The sequence below is a fragment of the Phaenicophaeus curvirostris genome, chromosome 5, assembly GCF_032191515.1.
Source record: "Phaenicophaeus curvirostris isolate KB17595 chromosome 5, BPBGC_Pcur_1.0, whole genome shotgun sequence".
Lineage (NCBI taxonomy): Eukaryota > Metazoa > Chordata > Aves > Cuculiformes > Cuculidae > Phaenicophaeus > Phaenicophaeus curvirostris.
The window spans coordinates 46,595,442-46,617,883 of NC_091396.1; the positions used below are offsets into that span (position 1 = coordinate 46,595,442).

A 22,442-nucleotide genomic window follows, 5' to 3' on the forward strand; every position below is an offset into this window, starting at 1 on the left:
AAATGTTTATACTAACAGCATGTACTGTTTGGGATGGAAAATCTTGGTGTCTGTTGTATTCAGTTCCCATGTATATAAGCCACTCACTGGCTCAACATGAGCCTATGTTTTCTTATCTGCAGAGTGACAAAAAAAACCTGTTGAATGGCTTCATTAATAAAAGATTTTAAAGCACTCTGAGATTCTTCGTTGGCAGATGTTGGATAAATTTGAAGGTTCTTGTTTTGCAGCTTTACCATCATTTAATCATCGATTAAACCCAGCAAAACAGTGAAGTATTTCTGACCGCTCTAGCACCTGATTTAGATCACTTAAACTATAACCTAAGTTAACAGAAAATAAATTACAAGCATATCAGACCCAGCTAGAAGTTCTAGGTGTGCAGCTCAGGCTGAGCATTACAAGTTAACGGAGGTGCTGTACTAAATCGAGATCAATGAGGAAAACATTACATCTCTGGGTTAGGGAAATACTTATGAAATGAGTGAAGCGGGTTTCTGAGGCTCCTGTGGGATGAAGAGGGGGAAATTTACAAGGAAACTTACAGTCATAAACAACTTATTCTGGCTTGAATGACTAAGTGAAGTAGAGGGAGGCAATGCAGTGCAAGGTGAGTTTGGACCAGCTGGCTCCTTTTCCAGAGCTTCTTACTGACTCCCTTAGTGATCTTGCCTAAGTCACTTAACCATCGGTTAATCCCCTGGCTGGGGGGTTTTGCCATGCAAAGCGATAGGCAGCATATTACTACATATTCTACCACCTTCATTTATTAACGTATGGGCTGCAAACTGTGGCTTCGGTCCTCACTCGCCGAGGATTAAGTGCCAGTATATTGGTAGGACACAGCTTATTGTCGCAGGAACATCGAAAAGAAAATAAAACAAGCCCTGGGCAGCCTGATTTGGCGGGAGGTGTCCCTGCCCAGGGCAGGGGGGCTGGAACTAGATGATCGTTAAGGTCCCTTCCGACCCAAACTATTCTGTGACAAGCAGGACGGAGTTTTAATGAAGAGCTCGGTCACTCGCGCTCCTCGCTCAGCTCCCGCGCAGCCCGAGGGGGCAGTCTGGGGGCCGGGAGGTGCTCCCCGCCGCCCTGCCCCGTCCCGGGGGGTGAGGCGGCCGCGAATGAATGGCGGGGGCGGAGCCTCCCGCCGGGCCCGCCCCCTCCCGCCGGTGCCCCTGCGGAGCGGCGCCGCCGCCCTCATTGGCTGCCGGCGCCGGGACATTTGCATGCGGCGCGGCCATTGGCGGATCCGCTGCCCGGGCCGCGCTGCCCCCGCGCCGCCGAGTTGGGCGCACTTGGCGCGCCGGCCCCGCAGCCTCCGCCCCCCGCGCCGCTCGCTCCGCGCCGCCTGCCCGGCAGCACCCGGCGCCGCTCGCCCCGGCCGCGCGGGGTTAATCGGCTTGAGCCCTCGGTCGCCCGGATCCGGTGGAAGGAGGATAACGATCCCGATCGCGCTCGCTCGCTCGCTCTGTGTGTGTGTGCGCGTGTGCGTGTGCCTAGCGGTTCTGCATTGCAACGCTTGCTAGTGGAGAAGCGGCAGAAACCCCCCTGGAATCGGGATAAAAAAAAAAAAAATCAAAAAATTTACCTGGGGTCTCTGGCTTTTTTTCTTCTTTTTCGTTTTCAGTAGTCCCTCTCAGCTCAGTGAGAGACAGGGATCGCAGGCAGGGAAAAGTCCTCAAGGACCCCGTGCTCCTGGAGGAACCTGACAAGTGCAAGCTCCAGGACCCCGGCACTGACATGTGTGGCTTTCCTGCGCTCTCCTGGAGGTTCGGTACGGCCGCGGGGTTCCTGGCACAGTAGATCCACAGCCCTGGGAAACGGCGCGTCTCGTTCTTCTGTGTGTGGTTACTAACCTTCCCCCTTCCCTCCCCTTCCCTCCTAGCGCTCGCTGTCTCGCACAGACACATACCGTCTCTCTGCCTCTTGAACACACGCACGCCCGAGAGCCTCGGAAGCGACTCTCCTTTCTGCTAGCATGGGTCCCCTGGCATCATGAACCTTTTCCTTTCTCCCTGGCTGGAATTCAGACTGCCCGTCTGTAGGTGTCCTGTGCCTTGACCATGCACCTGAGAATAGACCCCAGCATTTGCCCGGGACGCCGCCCCGCCTGGATCCTGTGGATGTGCTCCCTCTTTTGGGGATGTATCGTCAGCTCTGTGTGGAGTTCCTCTAACGCGGCTTCTTCTGCCTCCTCTTCCTCGTCTGTCTCTCAGGCTCAGTATGAGCATCACTTCCACGGCAGCAAGCACCACTCTGTGCCTATCTCTATCTACCGCTCCCCTGTCTCCCTCCGAGGAGGACACGGTGGGTTCCCGCTCTCGTTTCTTTCTAACCTTTTTGCGGAGCAGCTGGAGCAGCAAGAGGGGGAACGGGGACGATGACTGTGACTCTGGGGGGAGAGGGGGGGTGTCCTCCCAGCCCCTCGCATTTCCGCCGCTAGCTCCCCTCCCCATTAACCCTCCTTCCCTCCCTTGCCAACTCGCGTGGTCCGGCAGGACAGAGGGGTGGGGGCCGAGGGGCATCCCGCTGGGGTGAGGGTCCCTCGGGAGGGGGTCACTGCTTCCCTGGCTCCCGGCCCCAGCGGAGCCGTAGCGGCTGACACGGTCCCTGCGGCAGCGCATCTTCCCTGCTGGCCTCCTCAGCCTTTGCCCGTGACCCGCTGGCTTCTCCCCTGCCCTACCCGCTCCCCCAAAACCTTCCTTGGTGAAGTTGTCGGGTGGCTCGGGGTGTGCAAAGGAAGCACGAGGTGTCCTTAGCCCGGCTCCCAGCTTCCTGGGAAACCCAGGGGCAGGAAATAATAGGGAATGAGTTTCTACTCTGGCAGCAAGGGAGAAGGGGAAGAGCAGGTCTGAAGGATGCCAACATTCGGGGGAGTACCCACCAGCATCCTGCTCCTCAAATGCTGGACAGTATTAAGTAGCTGGACCACCACTGCCTCTTGCCTAGCTCTCTTGAATCTGCCCACCCTGAGAGGAGCTGGCCTAGGCCTGGCTAACATGGGAACTCTCCCTCATCCCCACCTTCTCTCCTTTGTCCTGTGTCTCTTTGCTTCTGCCTTCAGCTACATCAGCCAGGAGAGGCAGGCATGTCAGGGTCTGGCCCTTTCCCTGCAGGGCTGTAAGTCAGGGTCAGGTCTGGCCAAGGTGTGAAACCTGCAGCAACTCTGCTCTGCGACCTCTTGGGCAAAGTCGTGATATAGAGGAAAAGTAACTAAAGTCTCTGCTGTTGTACCCAGCTTTGTTCTCCCTCACAGGTTACTTTTCCTTTAGCTATTTCTGTTGGAAACGCTTTGGGGCAGGGACTGGCTGATCACTCATATCTCACTTTAGCATGGTAGGGACTCTCTCACATGGTATTGCTGCAAACAACGGGGCTACTGCTGTTAATGATTAATAACCCATAACTGAGTTTCACATGAATGGTGCTTAACGGATGGTCTTTATGTCTGGGATGGCACTGGTTTTCATCCCATTAGGGGCCTGAATGTGTTTCTCTTGCTTTTGGGTGGATGTGAACTTTGGGCCATAAGTGGGAGATTGATAGGCTGATAAGATGCTGCCACTTGTGTCTGCAGAACTGGCTGCACACCTCCAGCTTGACTCGTTTTACCCAGCGCAATTTCAGTCCCAAGTCCTTGCCTCTGCAGTGCAATGCTGTTCTGCAGCTCCCTGGGCTCCCCCCTCCCACACTGCCAGAGCACCAGCAACCTGTCCTGCAGTGCTCCCAGCCACACTCTTCTCACGCCCTTCAGCAGGTCTGCTAAAGCACCTACTGCTAGCACAGCCCTCTCTGCTGGTGTTCAGTTGTGTCCCACAGCATCTGCCTCCTGGCTTTGTTCCTGATCCCATTTCCTCTCCAGTGTGCCTCGCCTCAGACCTGCAGCACTGAGCTCCTTCTACAACTCTGCCAGTGTACCTCTAGCCTTAATTGGAGGTCCATTGATCACTGTGCTATCTGAACCCTTCGGGCTGCTCTGCTGGTTATTCAGCTGCTTACCTGAGATGCTCCAGGTCTTACTGTCCTTGTAACCCTGACACAGCTATGCTAGCACATCCTCATAGTGCCTACTGCAGCCATGTCATGCGGCATTTCAACCAACTGTCCCAGGGTGCTCCCCTCCCTTTACCTTTCCTTCCAATCTACTTTCTCCCTAATTTCTGACACTACTTCTTCTGTTTCTGCACAGACATGCTTCTGTAGTTGAGTTCTACGGTGGAAAGGGATAGCAAAATCTGGCTCATTGGTCACTCAAGAGGAAAGAAGGATGTTGCAAAATGTGATAGTGGTCAGCCTTGATGTAAAAGGCAGGCAGTAGTCTGCAGGAGAGTCTAGACTCTGTTTGCCAGTCAAGAAATGGTAGATCTTTTCTCCTTGATGACTTTCCCATCTGCCTTGAAAGCCCAGCAAAGCCTCATTTAAGAGCCTTGAGCAAAAGCTGTTACCAACTTCAGGGAGAGGCAGGCATTTTTTTCTGTATCCTCATTGCAGTAAGGAATCAAGAGAAATGGAGAGCTTGGAGAGCTCAGCCTGGTACATAAGCCAGCCTGAGATATTTTTTTTCCCCTTTTCCTAATCATGCTGTGTAGCAAAGCTGGCATGGAAAGCCCCTTTGGCCATGAGTAAGGGGAGGGAGAAAGGGAGAGAAGGAGAGAAGGAGGGAGGAAGGAAAACGAGTCCACAAAGACAGCTGGTCTTGTAAATACATGCATGGTTTATCTTTGTGTTTTCTTTCACTGTTGCACGACAGAGGCCCTTGGAATTTGGATCTGTGACAATGTTGAAGAGTCAGATCCTACGGAGGCCGTGCACTCCCTGTGTTTCTTGGGATTTTTGTATTTTTCTTTGCTAGGAGGAAATAAAAAAATCATTCTGACTCCTGCCCTACTTGGTGGCTACGTTTGTACTGGTTTTGGGATGAGTGAGGGCAGGATCCTGGCCACCCTGCTGTGTTGCCTCCCAGTCCTGCAGTGCTAACCACCAGGGCTTAGTCTTGTATTTAACGGTATTTTCCTCTTTTCTTCTACATCCCAGTGGATTTCAATCTGTTTGAAGAAGCAGATTAGTATCTAGCACTAAGGAAAAGTAAATGTCTTGCAGCAGTGAACACTTGTTTGGAGTCTGTATTTAGTGTTCCTTTATAATCAGTGGAAAACCTTCTCCTGGCTTAACTTGAACAGGACCAGGGCCAGACCTGGCAGTCAGTACCAAGCTGGTCTTAGGAGAGTTAATTCTGAAATCATCGAGCTAGTGCTTTCTGGTAGTTGAGCTGCAACCTGCAAATATGAAACTTGGCACAGCGCATCTTCTCAAGCAGAAAGTCTTTGTAACAGGTTTACCTCCCTGTCAGCAGGGGAGGGAGCCTGGCCAGGCAGGCAACTTCAGCAAGTCAGAAGAAATCTTTTTTCCCATGTGAAGACCTTCCTAGACTGGCAGAATCTCTCTCCCTGTACAGCAGGAAGAGAAAGCCATGATTCTTCCTTGCTTCGTTAGGGCCTGTGGAATGGAGAAGGGAAGAAAATCCAACTGTGGAGCAAAGTTGGGGCTGTGTTTATTGAAAATCCATATGTGCTGAATCCTGCTGTCTCGCCTTAGCTATTTAGCACCCTGCTGGGTCAGCTGCTTTACCAGAGCCTGCAGCAGTGGCTTCACAGCCCCTTTTGCCACCTCTTCATTGCCTCAGCTGATGAATAATGCATGCCTCTGGTTGACAGATAAAATGAAGAGATTTGTGCATGTTTTGTCTTAGTGATGAATTAATTAATTTGGTTTCTCCTTATCCCCTCCAGCTGTTTTTTCCTCTGGTCCTCTTTAATAGGTGGGGAGCATGGGTGCACGGAGGTGGCATGTGATATCTTAAGCAGATTGCCCCAGCCTTCAGAGTACTGTTGTGCAGGGGCAGCTCTGGGAGAAGTGGTGGGTGTGGGGGTGTTTCTCTTTCAGTTTTCACTTTGTGGGGACTAGGCTTGCTCAGGCTGTTGCACAAGTCACAACAAAAAGCGAAGGCTTCTCTTGAGGACTGGTAGTGAACAGCCACCAGATCTTGTAGGTGTAACTCTCAAGCCTTAGCCAATTTTTAGAAGTTCAGTCATTCATGTGAAGCATTTCCATCTCATATGTCTTTTTCAAAATTAGCAAATGAGACTGAATGCTTGGACAAATCAAGAGAATGTTTCTATAAAATAGGCAGGTATTCTGCAAGCCAGTGTCCGAGCTTGCTACACACAGCTGCAACAGTGTACCCTCTTTATAATACATACGTCCAACTAATTGCTTCTCCTCCAGTGTGACCTGTTCCTCATCTCAAGTATCTTTGTCACTGCAATCCTACCTTTTCTATAAAAGAGAAAACTAATTCCCAGTCCTTGGCTCTGTCCATTCCCCAATACTGAGCAAGACCTTCCCTGTTCCTCCATCAGCAGGAGATTACTTTGAGCAAAGGTTGGTAACTTTAACAAAAGGAAAAAAATCATTCTATACAGAGCAGCCAGTGATCCAGTAAAATGAACTTCATTCAGAGCTGAAATTAGGGTTGCAGTTAAGTTCTGCAAAGATTAAAAGGTAGAAGTTTCTCTATTTTCTGTGGCTTGCCTCTAGTCTCTATCAATGATGAAGCCTAATTTTTTTTTTGCAAAAGCTAATGATTCTGTATGCCTGAATGTTTACATTCCTTTCTGCAGAGACATTAATAATGACTAGTATTTTTAAAGAAAGGTGAAGTCTGCTTACATTGTCTCAAGCTGGCTATCCAGAAACCCTAGCATCCAAACTCGCTAGTCCCTTGCATTCTTGTTTAAGTGATCATAGCTGAACTTTGCTCCCATGCGCTGAGTCTCTGTAGCTCTTTTGAGAAAGCACAGAGTTCAGTAGCTGAACATAGGAAATTCCGGCTATATACTAAGGCTGATTCCTCATAACAAGGTTACTATTTACCTTACTCTTTGCATACTTTTATATGAAATGTTTTCTAATCAGATTCTTTGACTTCTTATTCTGCTGTCCTATGGAGTGCACAGTATTAACTGTGTCCAACTTGGAATAGCTTGAGTTGATCTACAAAATAGAAGCTTAAGACTGTTTACCTGGTACTTGATCCTGGGAGATCCCAGGGATCTCATGAGATGCGGAACTTGAGAAACCTGATGTTTTGTTGAGCCCTGTTATTCTGATTTAATATATGTCACTGTGCCCTTTGAAACATTGCTCAGACCCGTGCTGCTGGAGGTTCAATCTCTTAAGATGTATTTTAAAACCCCCTCTTCTGATAGCTACTTTGATCTTGCACAGTATATCATAACACGTTTTGCAAAGGTGAGAATACTAGTCCTGAGCCAGAATTAGATCGGGACTTTCTTCCTCCTTATATTTCCTTTGCAACTTAGACTGCAGAGAGGTTTCTTGTTTTCTTTATTATTTCTGCTTTTGGGTAATGCAGCCCTGACTTGTCAAGGAACTGCCACATTCTACTGCAGAGGTGACTGCATTTCAAAGACAGATGCAGGATCCTGCTGTATGCTTTGGATCGGCATTGAAGTTGTAAAGAATGTTGGATTATGTCACAAGCTACACAGTCAGAATGCTGCAGAATGAGAATGGTACTTTTTCTAATATTTCTACGTTTCAAAAATGGAATAAATTTTTATTTTTTTCTTAGACAAGCTAGGTAGTTTTCCTTGTTTGTTTTTTTCTTCTTTTTCTGTGGCATGAAATTACATGCTTGAACCATGTTATGTTAGTCACTGGGTTGTTACATACTGTGCTGTTGGAAGCTACGAATTCCATGCACAGGTCTCACTAGAAGCAGTAAAAATTACCCATCTAAGGTGGGAATCCTGACAAGAGCAGGACAGTCTCTAGCTGGTGGTGCAGCAGTCCCATGGCTTGCTATACAGAAGATGACGGAATAATGAGCTGGAGCTTCTAAATGCAAGGAACAGAAGTTTGGGCTGGGATGTGTACAGGGTGGCTGTTCTTCTGTTTTCTCCATTTCCATGTGTTGTGCCTTAAGAAGCCTGACTCTGTTCAGTTGTCTTGGATTACAGTCCTGTGCTTTTTTGGCAGATATTTTTTGGCTTTGCATGTCCCTTGTTCTGGTGGGCTTTGATAGCTGTGAAAGGTCACTTGAACTAGAGAGAAAAAGGTGCTTTTCATGTATTCTGTATAACCTCTACGCACAAGGTGACAGGCTGTTGACCAGTGGCTCTTATTTGTTGTATGACCTTGGTGAAACATTACCTTTCTTTCTGACTTATTTTATTAATCTGTGAAACGAAGAGAAAACCATTTATCTCCTAGGTGAAGTGAGCAGTCCTTGTGCACCTGTGTGCTTTGTGATCCCTGGCAGGGAGCCGCAGAAGTGTGTGAAAACCCAATAGTGCTCTTGGACTTTAGATGTCAGAGCAACTTAAAAGAGCAGCTTGCTTCAATCTCTCCTTGAAGGACAAACACGACACCTTCAAATTGTGGACATAGATCCCACTAGCATTTTCCCTCATGGCTTTAAAGCCTGGTTGGGCTCTAGTGCTAAATGTCGGAACTGGCGTTTTCCAAAGCAGCAGGAGAGCATTTTGGTTGGAGTGCTGGATGTTCCGGCTGTGCCAAATTCCAAGCAGCCTCCAGAGCCAGGGGCCTGAGATTCACCACAGCTCCCTTGCTACTCTCGCAAATTACTTCTTTTGCGCTCTGTGTGTGTGTGTGGTGTTTTCGCACATTAAAACATAACTACTTATACCCCTGAGTGACTTTCCCCCAAACTATGAATTTAAAGTACTTCCGACACTGTCTTTTAGAATTTGAATATAATTATATGCTTTGGGTGTAAATTGTGGTTTTTGCTACATAAGAAACTAATGGAAATGATCTGCCTGTTCCTGTAGTTTACAGATTATACGCCTTAGATCTGGGGATGTATATTTAGGCTGCTTTTCTGTATGGTGTATTAAAATGAAAATGAAGTTGGTGTGAGCTATAGTGATTGCTAAGCATGAATAGCAGGCTGATAAAGGACATTACTAAATTGATTCAGTGCTAAGGTTTATTTTATCATCTCTTAGTTTCACACCTTTCATCTCTTTGCATTCTTGATGATGGAGAACGGAAGAGTGGAAAGTATGTCAGTCTATAGAGGGAGGGCCTTGTATCTGCAAAAGCTCAAGGGACAGGGTGAGTGAATCAGAAAGATGGAAGATGTTGCTAAAAAAAGACCCTTTGCTTGTTCTGTGAATACCACATGATAAAGAATCAGGGAAGACTTTGTTTTCTAGAGGGCTCAGGATAAAAGTACCACAGGCTGACTTGCCTGTTTAGTCAACAGGCCAGGCTCCATTTAAAAACTGCAGAGTAAATCCATCTCCATGCTATCCTTGTAACATGGTTTTGAATTTAGAACAAATTCAGCATATCTGCATTAAGCAGAATAAATTACTTGAAGGGGAAAGAAAGTTAAGGTTTTTTTTTTCCTGACAGTTTGGTAGTTTGATCTTTAATATCATGCTGGGTGATTTCTACTCATGTCTGGATCTGTTTGGTGAACTTTTTGGTTCCTTGCTTATCTGCTGCACTGCTCAGCTAGGGTTTTCATGACTCCCCATCACAGCCGGGTCCTGCAGTTAAAGCAGCCTGCTGCTCCTGCTCCAGCTGGTTTGCTTAAAGATCCCAGCTATGGGAGGCATTACAGGGATGATGTCTGGAAATGTTTCTATCTAGCTGGTTCGGCAGGTTTGCTGTTTCAGCTACCAGATGTTTCAGTGCACAGATGTCCTCCACCGCTGGTGAAGTCTTCAAACCAAAGTGTGAGGGCAAGGCAGCCAAGTAGAGAAATTTCCCAGATACTGAGGAGGCAGTTACAGGGTGGTTGAGAGAGAGAACACACTGTAGACAACTGTGTATTGAGCACACTGTTCATTAACAGTGTTCCTCCTTATTTTACCTACAGAGCATACATAAACATGGCTTTAGAGAAGCCAAATCTGCGAGTGTTTTATTAAAACTGAAAATGTTTGGCACTGCTCATTTTGTCAAGCAGGAAAATTAGCTTCTTAAGCATCTATGTGTGCTAGCAAATGTTGGAAGATGTTTTGAAATCTGCCTGCCTTCTGCAGGACAAGTGAACACTTTTGACTAAAACAAGAATTGACCTGATATCAGGATATTGTTGAAGAAATACAAGTGTTTACAATGAAAAGAGTGAAAAAAAAGAAAAAAAGAGGCTTGATTCATTTTGATTTAGTTATTATGCTACCTGATCTATATGTAGAAAATGGGTTCTGCCAAAGTCTCCACTTGGCTGTCTACTCTGGGAAGATTCTTACTGTCTGTCTGAAAACTCAGGAATCCCTGTATTTATTGCATTAAAACCTCTGAGTTTCTGGTCCTTAACCTTTTGTAACTTCCATGAATTGTGGTGATTATCTGGGACAATTTCACTCAAAGACTATTTGAGCTTGTAGTTACATGGACACATTTTCTGATCTGCAAACGCTGTGAGTCTTTCAGTATCTGTTGAGGTGAAAGCAGAAACAGTAGGTTAAAAAAATGGCATTTCCCTCTTTCCTTTGTTTGTTCTTCTTGTTTTACTTGTCAAATGGTAGCCCATCTTAGCTTTCCTCACATTCTGATTATGGTACTGGTAATTATGATGTCCTGGACTATCACAGAAGAGTTTGTCGTTCAGTGGTGTCCCCTGAGTACAGTGTTTAGGAGTGCTGGTGGCCTAGAAAGGACTTAAAGAAATCTTAAATTTATATGGCCTATATCTAGTCATCTGCTCCCATAACCTCTCTGCAGGAGGACCACTTGCTCCTTCAATGTCATCTTTCTTTTGCTGTTAAGTGATGAGTGCTGAAGCTATTTCAAGTTTTCGTGATCGTGCACCCCTGTCTGCAGTCCAGCATGTTTCCATCAGTGTAGGTTTGCTAGATACTGATGGCTTTGAATGGCTTTTCACTTTTTATTATCTCACCACAGAGTCTGCTCTCCTTCCTGTGCCTTCATGCATTCAGAGGCAGTTCATTAGAGGCACGGAAAAGGCAAAGAAATTAATTTTCCTTGAGAAATGTAGTCAGCATGTTACACGGGCTTGAAGAAGAGAAACAGAGCAGAGCATTCTAACTATCTTCTTTTCTAACTTTTTTTTCCATTTGGAGAACCTGTGAAAAAATGTCTGTGCCTTGCAAACATCCCTTTACCTGGTGACTTGCTTTTCTAACATTGGGCATTACAAGCAAGCCAGGCTTGCGGTAGCATGGAAGAGAGTAAGGTGATGGGGATTCCTGTAGAATTGCTGCGTATTAGCTTAGTATATCTTGTAATGTAAGATGAGAATGGCAAATTCTGCTCATGAATACCAGTAGCGTACATCTAAGCCTATGTAATTTCAGGTAATTGTTCTTCCAGACAGGTGGGTTTCTACTTAACAAGCCATAGACTTAGACTACTTTTCCTGGCCCTGTCATTAGGACTTTATGCGCTAGCAAAATGAGCAGTCTCCCCTACTGGACTAATTAATACTTGATGTCTGATTTACAGAAATGGTGAAAATCTGAGCATGCATTCCTTAGCGAGAACTTTTGCCATTGGTGTCAGTGAAGCAATATCCCACTTGGCAATGGGCAATATTGAAAAGATTTTTCCTCAGCAACAGCACTGAGTAGAACTAAGGACAAGAATCCCCAAACTTTTCCCCTAGTTCTGCCACTGACTTGCCTTGATATACTAGATGATGAGTTTTAGGGACACATCATACATTGCCCGATGTTTAAATTTCCCTGTGCTGTAGTACAGATATATTATGAGTATTTAAAATCTCTTGAAGGCCTGACATAACCCATCTGAAAGGAAAAACACTACTATGTTATTGTTCTTTCCCAACATACTGGAAAGGTAGTTTTCAACTTCAGCTGAAATATTTGGTCCTTTGAGTTTAAGGACCATCAGAGCGCTATGGCTCCTAGTACTGTTTTTAGATGAAGTCCTGGGAATTCATTCCTGTAGTGCCCTGAGAAGGACTGCTGTCTTTGATGCAGCTAGTTCTGCAAAGAAATATTGATCCTTGTCCCAAGAATATAGTGTCAGAAAAATGGGGAATTCCCAGGCTGCGTGGTTAAATGCAGTAATTTGTTTCAGAGTGATTCTCTGCTGGTGGTGACGCTTTCATTTACTGCTCCTAGAAGTGCTACATGCATGCATTTCTCTTTGCTGGTTCCAGAAATCTGAGGGGATTTTTCACACCAGTGACTGAAAGAGTTGACCACATCACCCCAGCCTCCACTTTCAGTGTCCCTGTTCACTGTCTTCTGCTTCTATTACAAGTTAGATCTTGTCTGCAACTGTTCAATGTATTCATTTTATCAAAATTTGGGATGAAATTATAAAGATGATTTCAACTAGCAAAGAAAAGAAGATGGGATGGACAGAAGAGGACAAAGATAGAAATTAAGCTGAAGTACAAATAAGTCAAGGGTACAGCTCCCATTCTCTCTTTCTCTTAGATCAGAAGCAAGGGAGTCAAGAATTATCAGAACTGTTAAAGATTCAAGTCCTTCTCCACAAAAGTCATGGACAATTTGAAGCTGGAGGGGAAAATACACTACAGGCACAGGACAGGAAGTAGCAATATCAGAACTGAGCATCAGGGCTGCCCTGTTGGCTCCTCTTGATCTGTGCTGAGGAGGTTCAGGACACCCTGCAGAAGGCTATAAGGTCTTCAGCTTGCCCACCAAAGCCCCGCCCTGATGATGTGCAGTTTACAGTGGTCTTTTAGCCACACACTTTTTTGACCTTGGACCTAGACTTCGAAGTATTCCATATGGTTTTGGAAATCTAGTGTCTGTGATGACTGAAACACCCCTTTAGCTTATTTTTTTACTATTGCCTGTGTTCTTGGAAGTCTTATTGCTAATACCTAGAACAAGATAGTAACATATTTAGCTTACTACCTACTGGTCTAAAGAGTCAAGGAACTTTTTAAGAAAAATATTTTCGATGGAGGGAGAAAGGGTGGATTCTTCTGCTTAACATGTGAAGAATTATGCAATCTTTTATTTGTATTACTAAGGTTACTGGGACAGGCCCAGGTAAAACCTGGGCTGCATTACAGTCTGCAGTGATGCCTGGGGGTGTGCGTTTGCCCTGCCTGTGCTCCCGTTATGCAACAGGAGATAGAAGAGCATTTTGTTCAAGTGCAGTGTCTGAATAGTGGGCATTTTCATTGGGACACCCCTGAGTGTGTACGTAGGGATATGTGTAGTATTTCTCCTCATGAAAGCTTGCTTCTCTTCAGAAGCAGTATCTGTTTTCACTTTTCTACTGAGGCTTAGGATTATGCGTAATTCATGTCCATAGGGAAGCTGAGTTCAGATTCAAGAAAGGGTTAGAGGCTGTGTGTGGAGACTTTCGCTCTCAATACTGAGTAAAGACAAAGCAGTCATATCTGCAAGAGTTCTTTGTTTCTTATTTTATCCTGTTTCACAGCCTGAGTGACCATCTTACAGCAACCCTTTTCTATAACCTTCCTGGGTTCCTGGATTCAAGGGCACCTTCAAGAGAGGCTGATTCAGTTCCTTTGGTTGCTGACTTCAACTTTGCTTACAGAAGTCTTAGTTAGTCAAGGTATCTAAAATATGAAAACAGTCCCTTATGTGATATGACAATGCAGTGTCATCATTTTATGGTGCAGTGCTAATCATTTCTAATTATTTATAAAATAAATTATATATAAAGTAATTATAAAATTAAATAATTATTACTTATTCTCACACCAAAAAAATGCAGTAGACGGCTCTTGTAAAAGATTAAATTTCTGCTATTGTTGTCATTTATATCATCCTTGATCTGCATGTCTGATAGTGAATCACAGAAAAACAGTGCAGCCATTCCAAGAAACTTTGTGGGAAGGTTGTAGGAACCTGCTGTGCAAACCTAGGCTCTATAAATTCATGGACAAGACTGTACTATCAGAAAATAATTTGGAGTCTTATAGTCTACTGTCTTGTAGGCTACAGTCTTACAGTGGCAAAGATTCAGGAACTAAAAAAGATTTTTGGTTCACATTACAGTTGAGTCATGGATTCTGTCAGTAATCTCTGAGGACAAGGCTTGGAAAATGCATGAGTGAATGTAGAAATTCACTGATAAAGAACTCCTGCATTAGAGTTGAGGTGAGCAAGGGACTAAACTGTCCCAGAATGCTGAGCTGTAGATAAACTCGCAGTACAATCAATGATATGTCAGCACCAATTTTGGTTAGAGGTTGATACACAATTAGAAGAGACATATCCAACCTGAAGGAAGAAATTAATCACAGGAGATGATAAGCATTTCCATACACATTAGTCCATCTGGTCTGGTATTCTGTCTCTGGCCATGACCAGTGCCAGATGCTACAGATGGATGCAAATAACCTCTTTGATATATTTAATTGTATATCCCAAGTGAGAGTTTTGGTTTTTTTTTTCCTTGACCTTACAAATGGCTATCATCTTATGCTATAAAGAACTGAGAAGGAGATTCATGGCAGTTTTATCCTAGTTATCATAATTACACATGCCATTGGTCCTTAATAATTCTGTTTCTTATGCTAACATTTTGCTTAGCTATTTTTACATTGCCATCTCAAAGCATTTTATGTAGCTTCTTAGAGTGTCGCAGCACTGATAGAGGACAAGCAACTAGTTTTTATGTTTCTTGTTCTAAGATGATAAAAACAGGACATGGAGAGGGAAAGCAGTTTGCTGAGTCAGAAACTGTTTCTGCATTTAAACAGGCCGAATCCTGCTGAAGTCCCTGAAGGGTTTACTGCTTTCTGTCACTTCACCCCAGACCATCAGGGTCCCTAATTAATAAGCTTCAGAGGTTAATAGAGTTTAGGCTATCTAAATGCAGCTAAGCACAGTCAAACCTGGCAGTACAACCTAGCAGTGGTGACGTCTGATCCACGGCACCTTTCACATTGCTTTTACTTAGCAGCATGCTTATGTTTCTGTCTAGATCTTCCTGGAATATTTGGCTCACCGTACATTCATTGTAGCATTAACCTGTGCATAAGCATTGGAAAACTCTGTGTACAGAAATGTCAGACTACACATGCAACCCTCCAGCTTCCTCAGCTGGAATTTCCAGGTAGAAGGATATGATATTACTTGGGAGAATATGTGCACATGGCAGCCATGCCTCTTTCTCTTCCTAATAGTAGCCCATCTCAGAGACTTCTCAGAACTGGAAGTATGACGTTTGTATGATATTCAGATAGGAATATCTCACAGTCAAAGAGGCAGGGTGGTCTAAGCAAGTAATATGGAAGCAACAGTTTTGGAATGTGGGTCCTGATTGGACCTTGCCTTCTGCTATAGCTCTGGACAAATCAGAGCTTCACTTCTGCATGCTCTAAATTCCCAGCTGGTAATGGGGAGCTGAAATACTTATTATCTACAGGCCTGGGAGGCATAACCAGCCTGATCTTACTTTTGCCATTGCAGACCAGAAGACATTTGGCATCAAGACATAGCCTGGTGTGTTGGCACTGTGCTCTCAGCTGGCTAAAGGTCACATCAGTTCTCTTACTGGCACAGTCTATACCTGCATGTCTAAAGAAGTAGCTATGACCCTTGGATCCCAGTTTCAGCCTCGGTTGTATTAGTGTGCAAAGCACTGACGTACGTTGTGCCAACCCCAGTTGAAAATCTTTATGCCTTGCTGAATTCATCACCAGAAACAAAATACATTCAATGAAAACAAGCCACAGATGTCCTGGTTTCTGGAGTCACCATAGTAAAAAGTCACTCACAATAAAAACATCCAAAGGCTTGGATTCAAGACGTGCATGGTCCACAACATGGACCACTACAGCAAGCCATCCAGTGCTGCAAAGGCCCCCAAGGAGTCAAAGCTGGTGAGACCAGAAAGCTATTGTGTACTGTGGTGAACTCACACAGACACTTGTTAGCTGGATCTTTCAATTTACTAGTGGGAGAACATCTTTTTTCCCCCAAATTAGCACTGTAACTTATCAGCCCTAGTCCTCAAGGGAGTCCTTTCTTTCAAAGGAAGATCCTAGAAACTAAAATTTGTAACTGCTAAACTCTAAAGAATAAGGGCTTGATAAAGCAATACTGATTTGTAGTATGTTGCATTTATTCTTCCATCCTGCTGCCTGTGAACTCCTCCATGTCCTATAATTAGTTCTGTCTGTGTCCCACTGAGGGAAAGAAAGTTTTGCTAGGACCACTCCTCATAGAGCTATAGGTAGCAGTAACCTGTTCCCTCAAATTGACTAATGTTAAATTCTGAGCTATTAATCTAGACCTGCATGTAGTTTTGAAAGCTGCTGCTACACTTTTATGTCTGAACAGGGTTTATGTTCCTTATGTTTTGCATTTTTTCCTTCTATACTGGTTAGTCTACTAAAGGCAAATCTTGCTCATTTATATCCTTTGATCATCATGTGTATAACATCATTACAAGATTTTCAATATTTGACATTTTTTAACTTCATTAAGTATTTATTTATTAAGCTTCATAAACAAAACATGTTTTAAATGAAACTTGAAGCCTTATTGTGAAATGCTTAAACTTGTTTAAAACCGAATATAGAACAATTCCTATAAATAGTTTACTTCTGATGAATTACCCTTCAGTGGAAAATTCTCAACCAATGCTAGTCATAAAAAGATTTGGACACAAATGCAAAGGAAAACACACATCTATGCCATTAGAACCATTCTGAAAGCCTGGATTACATGAGCATTAATCCATTTAGAAGGCTCCCAAAACAGTTGCTGTTATTTCTCCCTTACTTGAGACAGTGTGGCTTGAACAGCAGGAGGAATCAGAAATATTTCTCAGTCTTAGCTGTAGGTGGCTGGGGATCTAGAAGTGAATATTCTAAACCTGCTATCTTCCCAGGCTTTTAGACTTAAAAACCTAAGAATGTTTGTTGTATTACAACTCTGTAGTTGGGATTTTTAAATTGAAATTGGTATCAGTGGGATTCTGAAAAAAAAGCATTTAAAGATGATGGAACAGTGTCATACATCAGTAATAAGGCCATGGTATTCTTTTAACCACTGCTGTGGAGTGAACCCAATTTTTTCAGTTTTTCCAGATGAGGCTGTGGTTGTGGACTTCTTAAAGTGTTGTTGATTCTGTTATGAATATGTTTCATTGTGAACTTCTACACTAATTCTGCACCAAAAAATTCCAGTCTGTAACATGCTACTGGAGCAAGCCTGAACCATGGCTCAGTCCCACTTTCATGGCTAGCTGCTATAACATGTCTTTTTCAATGTTTAAAGCTAGATACATTTAAATCCCCCAAAATTCCCCATTTAGACAATACATTGTTTGGGATAAACAATACGACGTGTTAATGCAAAACATTACAATACCTTGATCAGGCGCATATAATACAGTCACATTTGCATAAGTGAATAACCCTTGCATGTTTCTACACATTATGGATTTGCATACCTAAACTAGATGTTTTAAAATTTATTTTTCAGTGGCAGTTATCAAGTGGGACATATCATTTTGATGAGCTCACAGACATGTGGGACAACATTTAGTCTTCATTTTGCAAGATTTCTATCTATATCTTTCTTACCAATCTGTTTCTTGCTAATATCATTGATACATAGCTGTGTGTTTGTCAATGTGGAGGAGAGCATAGCCTGAGAATCTGTTTCTTGATCTTCTATTTGCTGGTTTTATAATCTTATCCAAATTATGCAAACTACTTGCTGCACTTTTCCTCCTATGTATGGGAATTACAACAGTGATCCAGCTTCGTAAAGCATTTTGAGATACCTAATAGTTTTTTATTATGTAAAAGTCAAATATTATTTTAAGTGTACACATAGAAAGAATATAAGTCTGCATATACACTGTACATTTAGAATGGAATCTTTGATTTTATACTTCATTTACCTGTCCTAAAATAATGTATACCAGAAGATTAATCTTTCGCATTGTGTTGTTATTGGACTAGGTATTTGGGGATATTTTTAAAGTGGTTATTCATTAGCACCATGATCTTATCCAGTTCCTCATTTAATCTTTATTGAGCTGCCTAGATGTTATTCACATTCCCCTACCACTGGCAAGTCAAGGACTTGAGGAAACAAACTTGATGCATTCTGTTTATCCCTGATAATTCATCATCTAAGATAAGCCTGCAAACTGCAGTCTCATCGGGAAGGCTCAGATAGCATCTCACTTGACTTTTTTGCTTATTCCATTAATGTGACTGTCCTGGAGATTTGGAATGCTCATCTCCACCATACTGGCAAGAACGTATGATTAACCAGGGATTGAGATTTTAGCTGTCATTGGCTCCATTAAACATGACAACCCTTTTAGTTGTTACGCTGACCCTCTATAAGGCTGTACTCCCAGGGAGCATTTAAACAAGAGAGAAGAAAGATCAGTGTGCAGTGGCCTTTGTGACAGCTGTGTATCATTGCATTACACTTAAAAAAAGGTCTTAATTCATGTCTCAAGAAAGGTTTTACCTCCTCCCTTTTTGTTATTGTTGTTCATTTCCCATACAGGTACTTCACTAGCACTGGCGTTTTAGAGGTAGAATGCAAGAAGGATCTTTATTTCTTATTCACTGGGCTTGCTTCCTACAGCTTAAATATCTCTGGGGAGTTACCAAGCAGTAACCAAGCAGTTACCCCTGATATGTTCATGCAGCAGCAGCGGCGATTGTATGCATATGATCAGGACCACTTAGCATTCTGTATCTCTTCTTATGAAGAGTACTCCAGTAAAGCAGTCTATTCAGAGACCAATCAGAGTGTCCTTAGGCTGTATAGTTCATATAGTTCACCTGTTGATTGTGAACAGAGAAGGACTTGTGGGTGCTACAGTGGTTGGAGGCTGCCTTGGGCATAGCAACCACAAAATGATAGAGTATCCAATTTTTGGAGAAATGAGGAGAGGGGTCAGAAGAACTGCCACTTTGGGCTTCCAGAGGGCAGACTTTGCCCTGTGTAGAAGCCTGTTTGACAGAGGCCCTTGAGAGGCAGTTCTGAAGGGCAAGGTTGTCTGGGAAGGCTGGACATGCTTCAAAAAGGAAATCTTAAAGATGCAGGAACAGGCCATCCCTGTGTACCAAAAGGTGATCTGGCAAGAAAGCAGACTGGCTTGGTTGAACAGAGAGCTTTGACTGGAACTTAAGGTAAAAAGGAGAGTTTATGACCTTTGGAAGAAGGGCAGGATGACTGCAAGGATGTTTTGAGGTTATGCAGGAAGGAAATAAGAGCCAAAGACCAACTACAACTTAAATTGGCTACTGATGTTAAAGACAATTAAAAATGTTCCTATAAATACGCTAGCAACAAAAGGAGGGTTAAGGAGAATCTCAGTCCTTTATTGGACATGGGGAGAAACATAGTGACAAAAAACAAAGAAAAAGCTGAAGTACTTGATGCCTTCTTTGCCTCAGTCTTTAACAGTGAGACCAGCTGCTGTCTGGGTACTTAAGCCCCTGAACTGGAAGACAGGGATGGGGAGCAAAATGAAGCTCCCATAATCCAAGAGGAAATTGTTAGTGACCTGCTACACCACTTAGACACCTCAAGTTTATTGGGGCCATGTGGGATCCACCCGAGAGTACTGAAGGAGCTGGGAGAGGAGCTTGCCAAGCCACCTTCCACCATTTATCAGCAGTCCTGGCTAATGGAGGAACTCCCAGTTGACTGGAGCTTAGCAAATGTGATGTCTATCTACAAGAAGGGCTGGAAGGAGAATCTGGGGAAATACAGGCCTGTCCTCAGTGCTGGGGAAGCCTATGGAGCAGATTGTCTTGAGTGCCTTTACAGGGCACATACAGGACAGATGATCAGGCCCAGTCAGCATGGGTTTAGGAAAGGCAGGTCATGCTTGACCAACCTGATCTCCTTCTATAACAAGGTGACCCATTTAGCAGATGAGGGAAAGGCTGTAGATGTTGTCTGCCTAGACTTTAATAAAGCCTTTGACACTGTTTTCCACAGCATTCTTTTGGAGAACCTGGCTGTTCACATCTCTAACAGGCATACTCTTTACTGGATTAAAAACTAGCTGGATGGCCAGGCTCAAAAAAGTGTTGTGAATGGAGTTAAACCTAGTTGTTGACCGGTCACAAGTGGTATTTCCCAGAGCTCAGTATTGCAGCTGGCTCTGTTGAATATCTTTATCAATGCAATGATCTGGATGAGGGGATCGAGTGCACCTTCAGTGAGTTTGCAGATGACACCAAACTGTACAGGACTGTTGATCTGCTTCAGGGAAGGAAGGCTCTACAGAGGGATCTGGACAGGCTGGATCACTGGGCCAAGGCTTATTGTATGGGGTTCAACAAGGCTAAGTATTGGGTCTTGCAGCTGGGTTGCAACAGCCCCACTCAGTGCTACAGGCTTGGAGAAGAGTGGCTGGAAAGCTGCCTGGCAGAAAAGGACATGTGGGATTGGTCAATAGCCAGCTGAATATGAGCCAGCAGTGTGCCCAGGTGGCCAAGAAGGCAAATAGTGTCCTGGTTTATATCAGAAACACTGTGGCCAGCAGGACTAGGGAAGTGATCATCCCACTGCACTTTGTTGATGAGGCCACACCTCATGTACTGTCTTCAGTTTTGGGCCTCAGTGCAAGAAGAACATTGAGATGCTGGAGCGTGTCCAAAGAAGGGCAACGATGCTGGTGAAGGGTTCTGGAGTACAAGTCCTATGAGGAGTGGCTGACAGAATGGGGGTTGTTTCATCTGGAGAAAAGAAGTCTGAGGGGAGACCTTATTGCTCTCTACAACTACCTGAAAGGAGGTTGTAGTGAACTGGATGTTGGTCACTCTTCCAAATAATAAATGATAGGATTAAGGTGAGAGGAAATGGCCTCAAGTTGCACCAGGGAAGGTTTAGATTGGATATTAGGAAATATTTTTTTTTAACTGAAGGGCTTATCAAACACTGGAACAGGCTGCCTAGGGAAGCAGTTGAGTCACCATCCCTGCAGGTATTTAGAACATATGTAGATATGGCACCTTAGGGACATGATTTTGTGGGACATGGCAGTGCTACATTAAGGGGTGAATTCAGCGATCTTAAGGATCTTTTCCAACCTGAACTATTCTGTGATTCCATGATTCTGTATTTCGTACATGAAATTGTAGCACCCTAGAAACACTGGCTGGTAGGTTTGTAGATATGTAGGCTGGTAGTCTGTGGAAAATTCAGTCCCTGTTGTGTCCACATTGAACGTGAATGAGTGCCAGCATCATTTCAGTACTTGCATCTTCAGAGAAGAGAGAGAGAGAGAGAGAGTGCAGCAAGTAGTGGGTTAACTGCCTGCCTTTCTAAAGATCTAGACTGGAAAATATTTTTTAACTCACCCTTTCAGTACAGAGGTTTTGATGCTTTTTCTGTCTTACAGGGTTCAAAATGGATTTGTTTTTTTATGTTCTAAGAGGTTTCACAACAGTTATAACAATATTGATAACAGTTCCAATAACATTTTTGATGAAAGAATTAGTGTTTAAAATGTTGCAAACATGAAAAATATTGAAGAGTAAAATGTTGCCATTTTTAAAAGACCATTTGTCAATTCAAGAAGTCTTTAGTTTGAAAACATTAGAGGAACTGTATTATCTAAGAAACAGGCATCAGAATGCAGGCAAAGGAAGCAGAGGCTGGAAGGGGAGGAGGAGCAGGCTGTTCCTTCAAATCCGACTGTGAGGAACCTCCCTTGGATGGGAAAAATGCTTATCCTATAGAGGCTCTTCTCTAGGTGACAGTCAGTAGCATTTACAGGTGTGACAGGAACAAAAAAGAATTAAGTGGATTGAATTGAATCACCTTGTGTTTATTCCTGACATGTTGTATGGAAGCGTTTTAATCCTTTGTCCAGCATATCTACTTATTAAACTTCCCTAATGCAGCAGAAATCCCCAAAGGCTGTATACAGTAGCCCACTCTGGTTTTAGAAATAACCACATCCATGTCAGACATTTTCAGAGGAGTCCAATCCTTTGGATTATTTCTCTTGCTCTGTGGAACAGCTGAGAATTCCAAAAGTTTCTCCAGTCTGGTTCATAAGTATCTGCCAGCGCTACAGAGAGATTATGAGGCCAAATATTGCATCTAATGGACCAAGCTGCGCTCCACAGTGGAGGGCAATGCATACGTCCTGCCTATGCTATACGGTTTGCGTTGGGATTAGAGGACAGCACTGCTTCCTGTTCTTCATCCTCCATTCCAGGCTGCAAACCCCAGCCTTTTGGAGCATAGCAATTGTATTTTTAACTGGCTCCTGCAGTTAGGAGAGAGAGTGCTGTATAAAAAGCTGCATAAGGTACCTCCATAGATCCAAGCACTGTCTGCCACACAGCTGTTAAATGTGTAAATGCCATAGGATTTTTCACATCATCTAATAATCAGACAAAGTACCACTTGACTGTGATTTCCTCTAAATCT

General features: G+C 43.9%; 1 protein-coding gene across 32 annotated transcripts in view; it reads left to right on the forward strand.

Moving 5' to 3' along the window:
• Positions 1 to 22,442, forward strand: part of NRXN3 (neurexin 3) — a 960,997-nt gene that overhangs the window by 593,021 nt on the left and 345,534 nt on the right. For 2 of the 32 annotated variants that reach the window (XM_069858568.1, XM_069858569.1), the window contains exon 1: positions 1,597 to 2,310. The exons of 28 other annotated variants lie outside the window; for them this stretch is intronic. In XM_069858568.1, coding sequence (XP_069714669.1) covers positions 2,067 to 2,310 — 244 coding nt within the window. In that variant the 5' untranslated portion in view covers positions 1,597 to 2,066. Of the gene's footprint in view, positions 1 to 1,596; positions 2,311 to 22,442 lie in introns of those variants that run through there. 2 more of the 32 variants (XM_069858566.1, XM_069858567.1) reach the window with 1 other exon arrangement.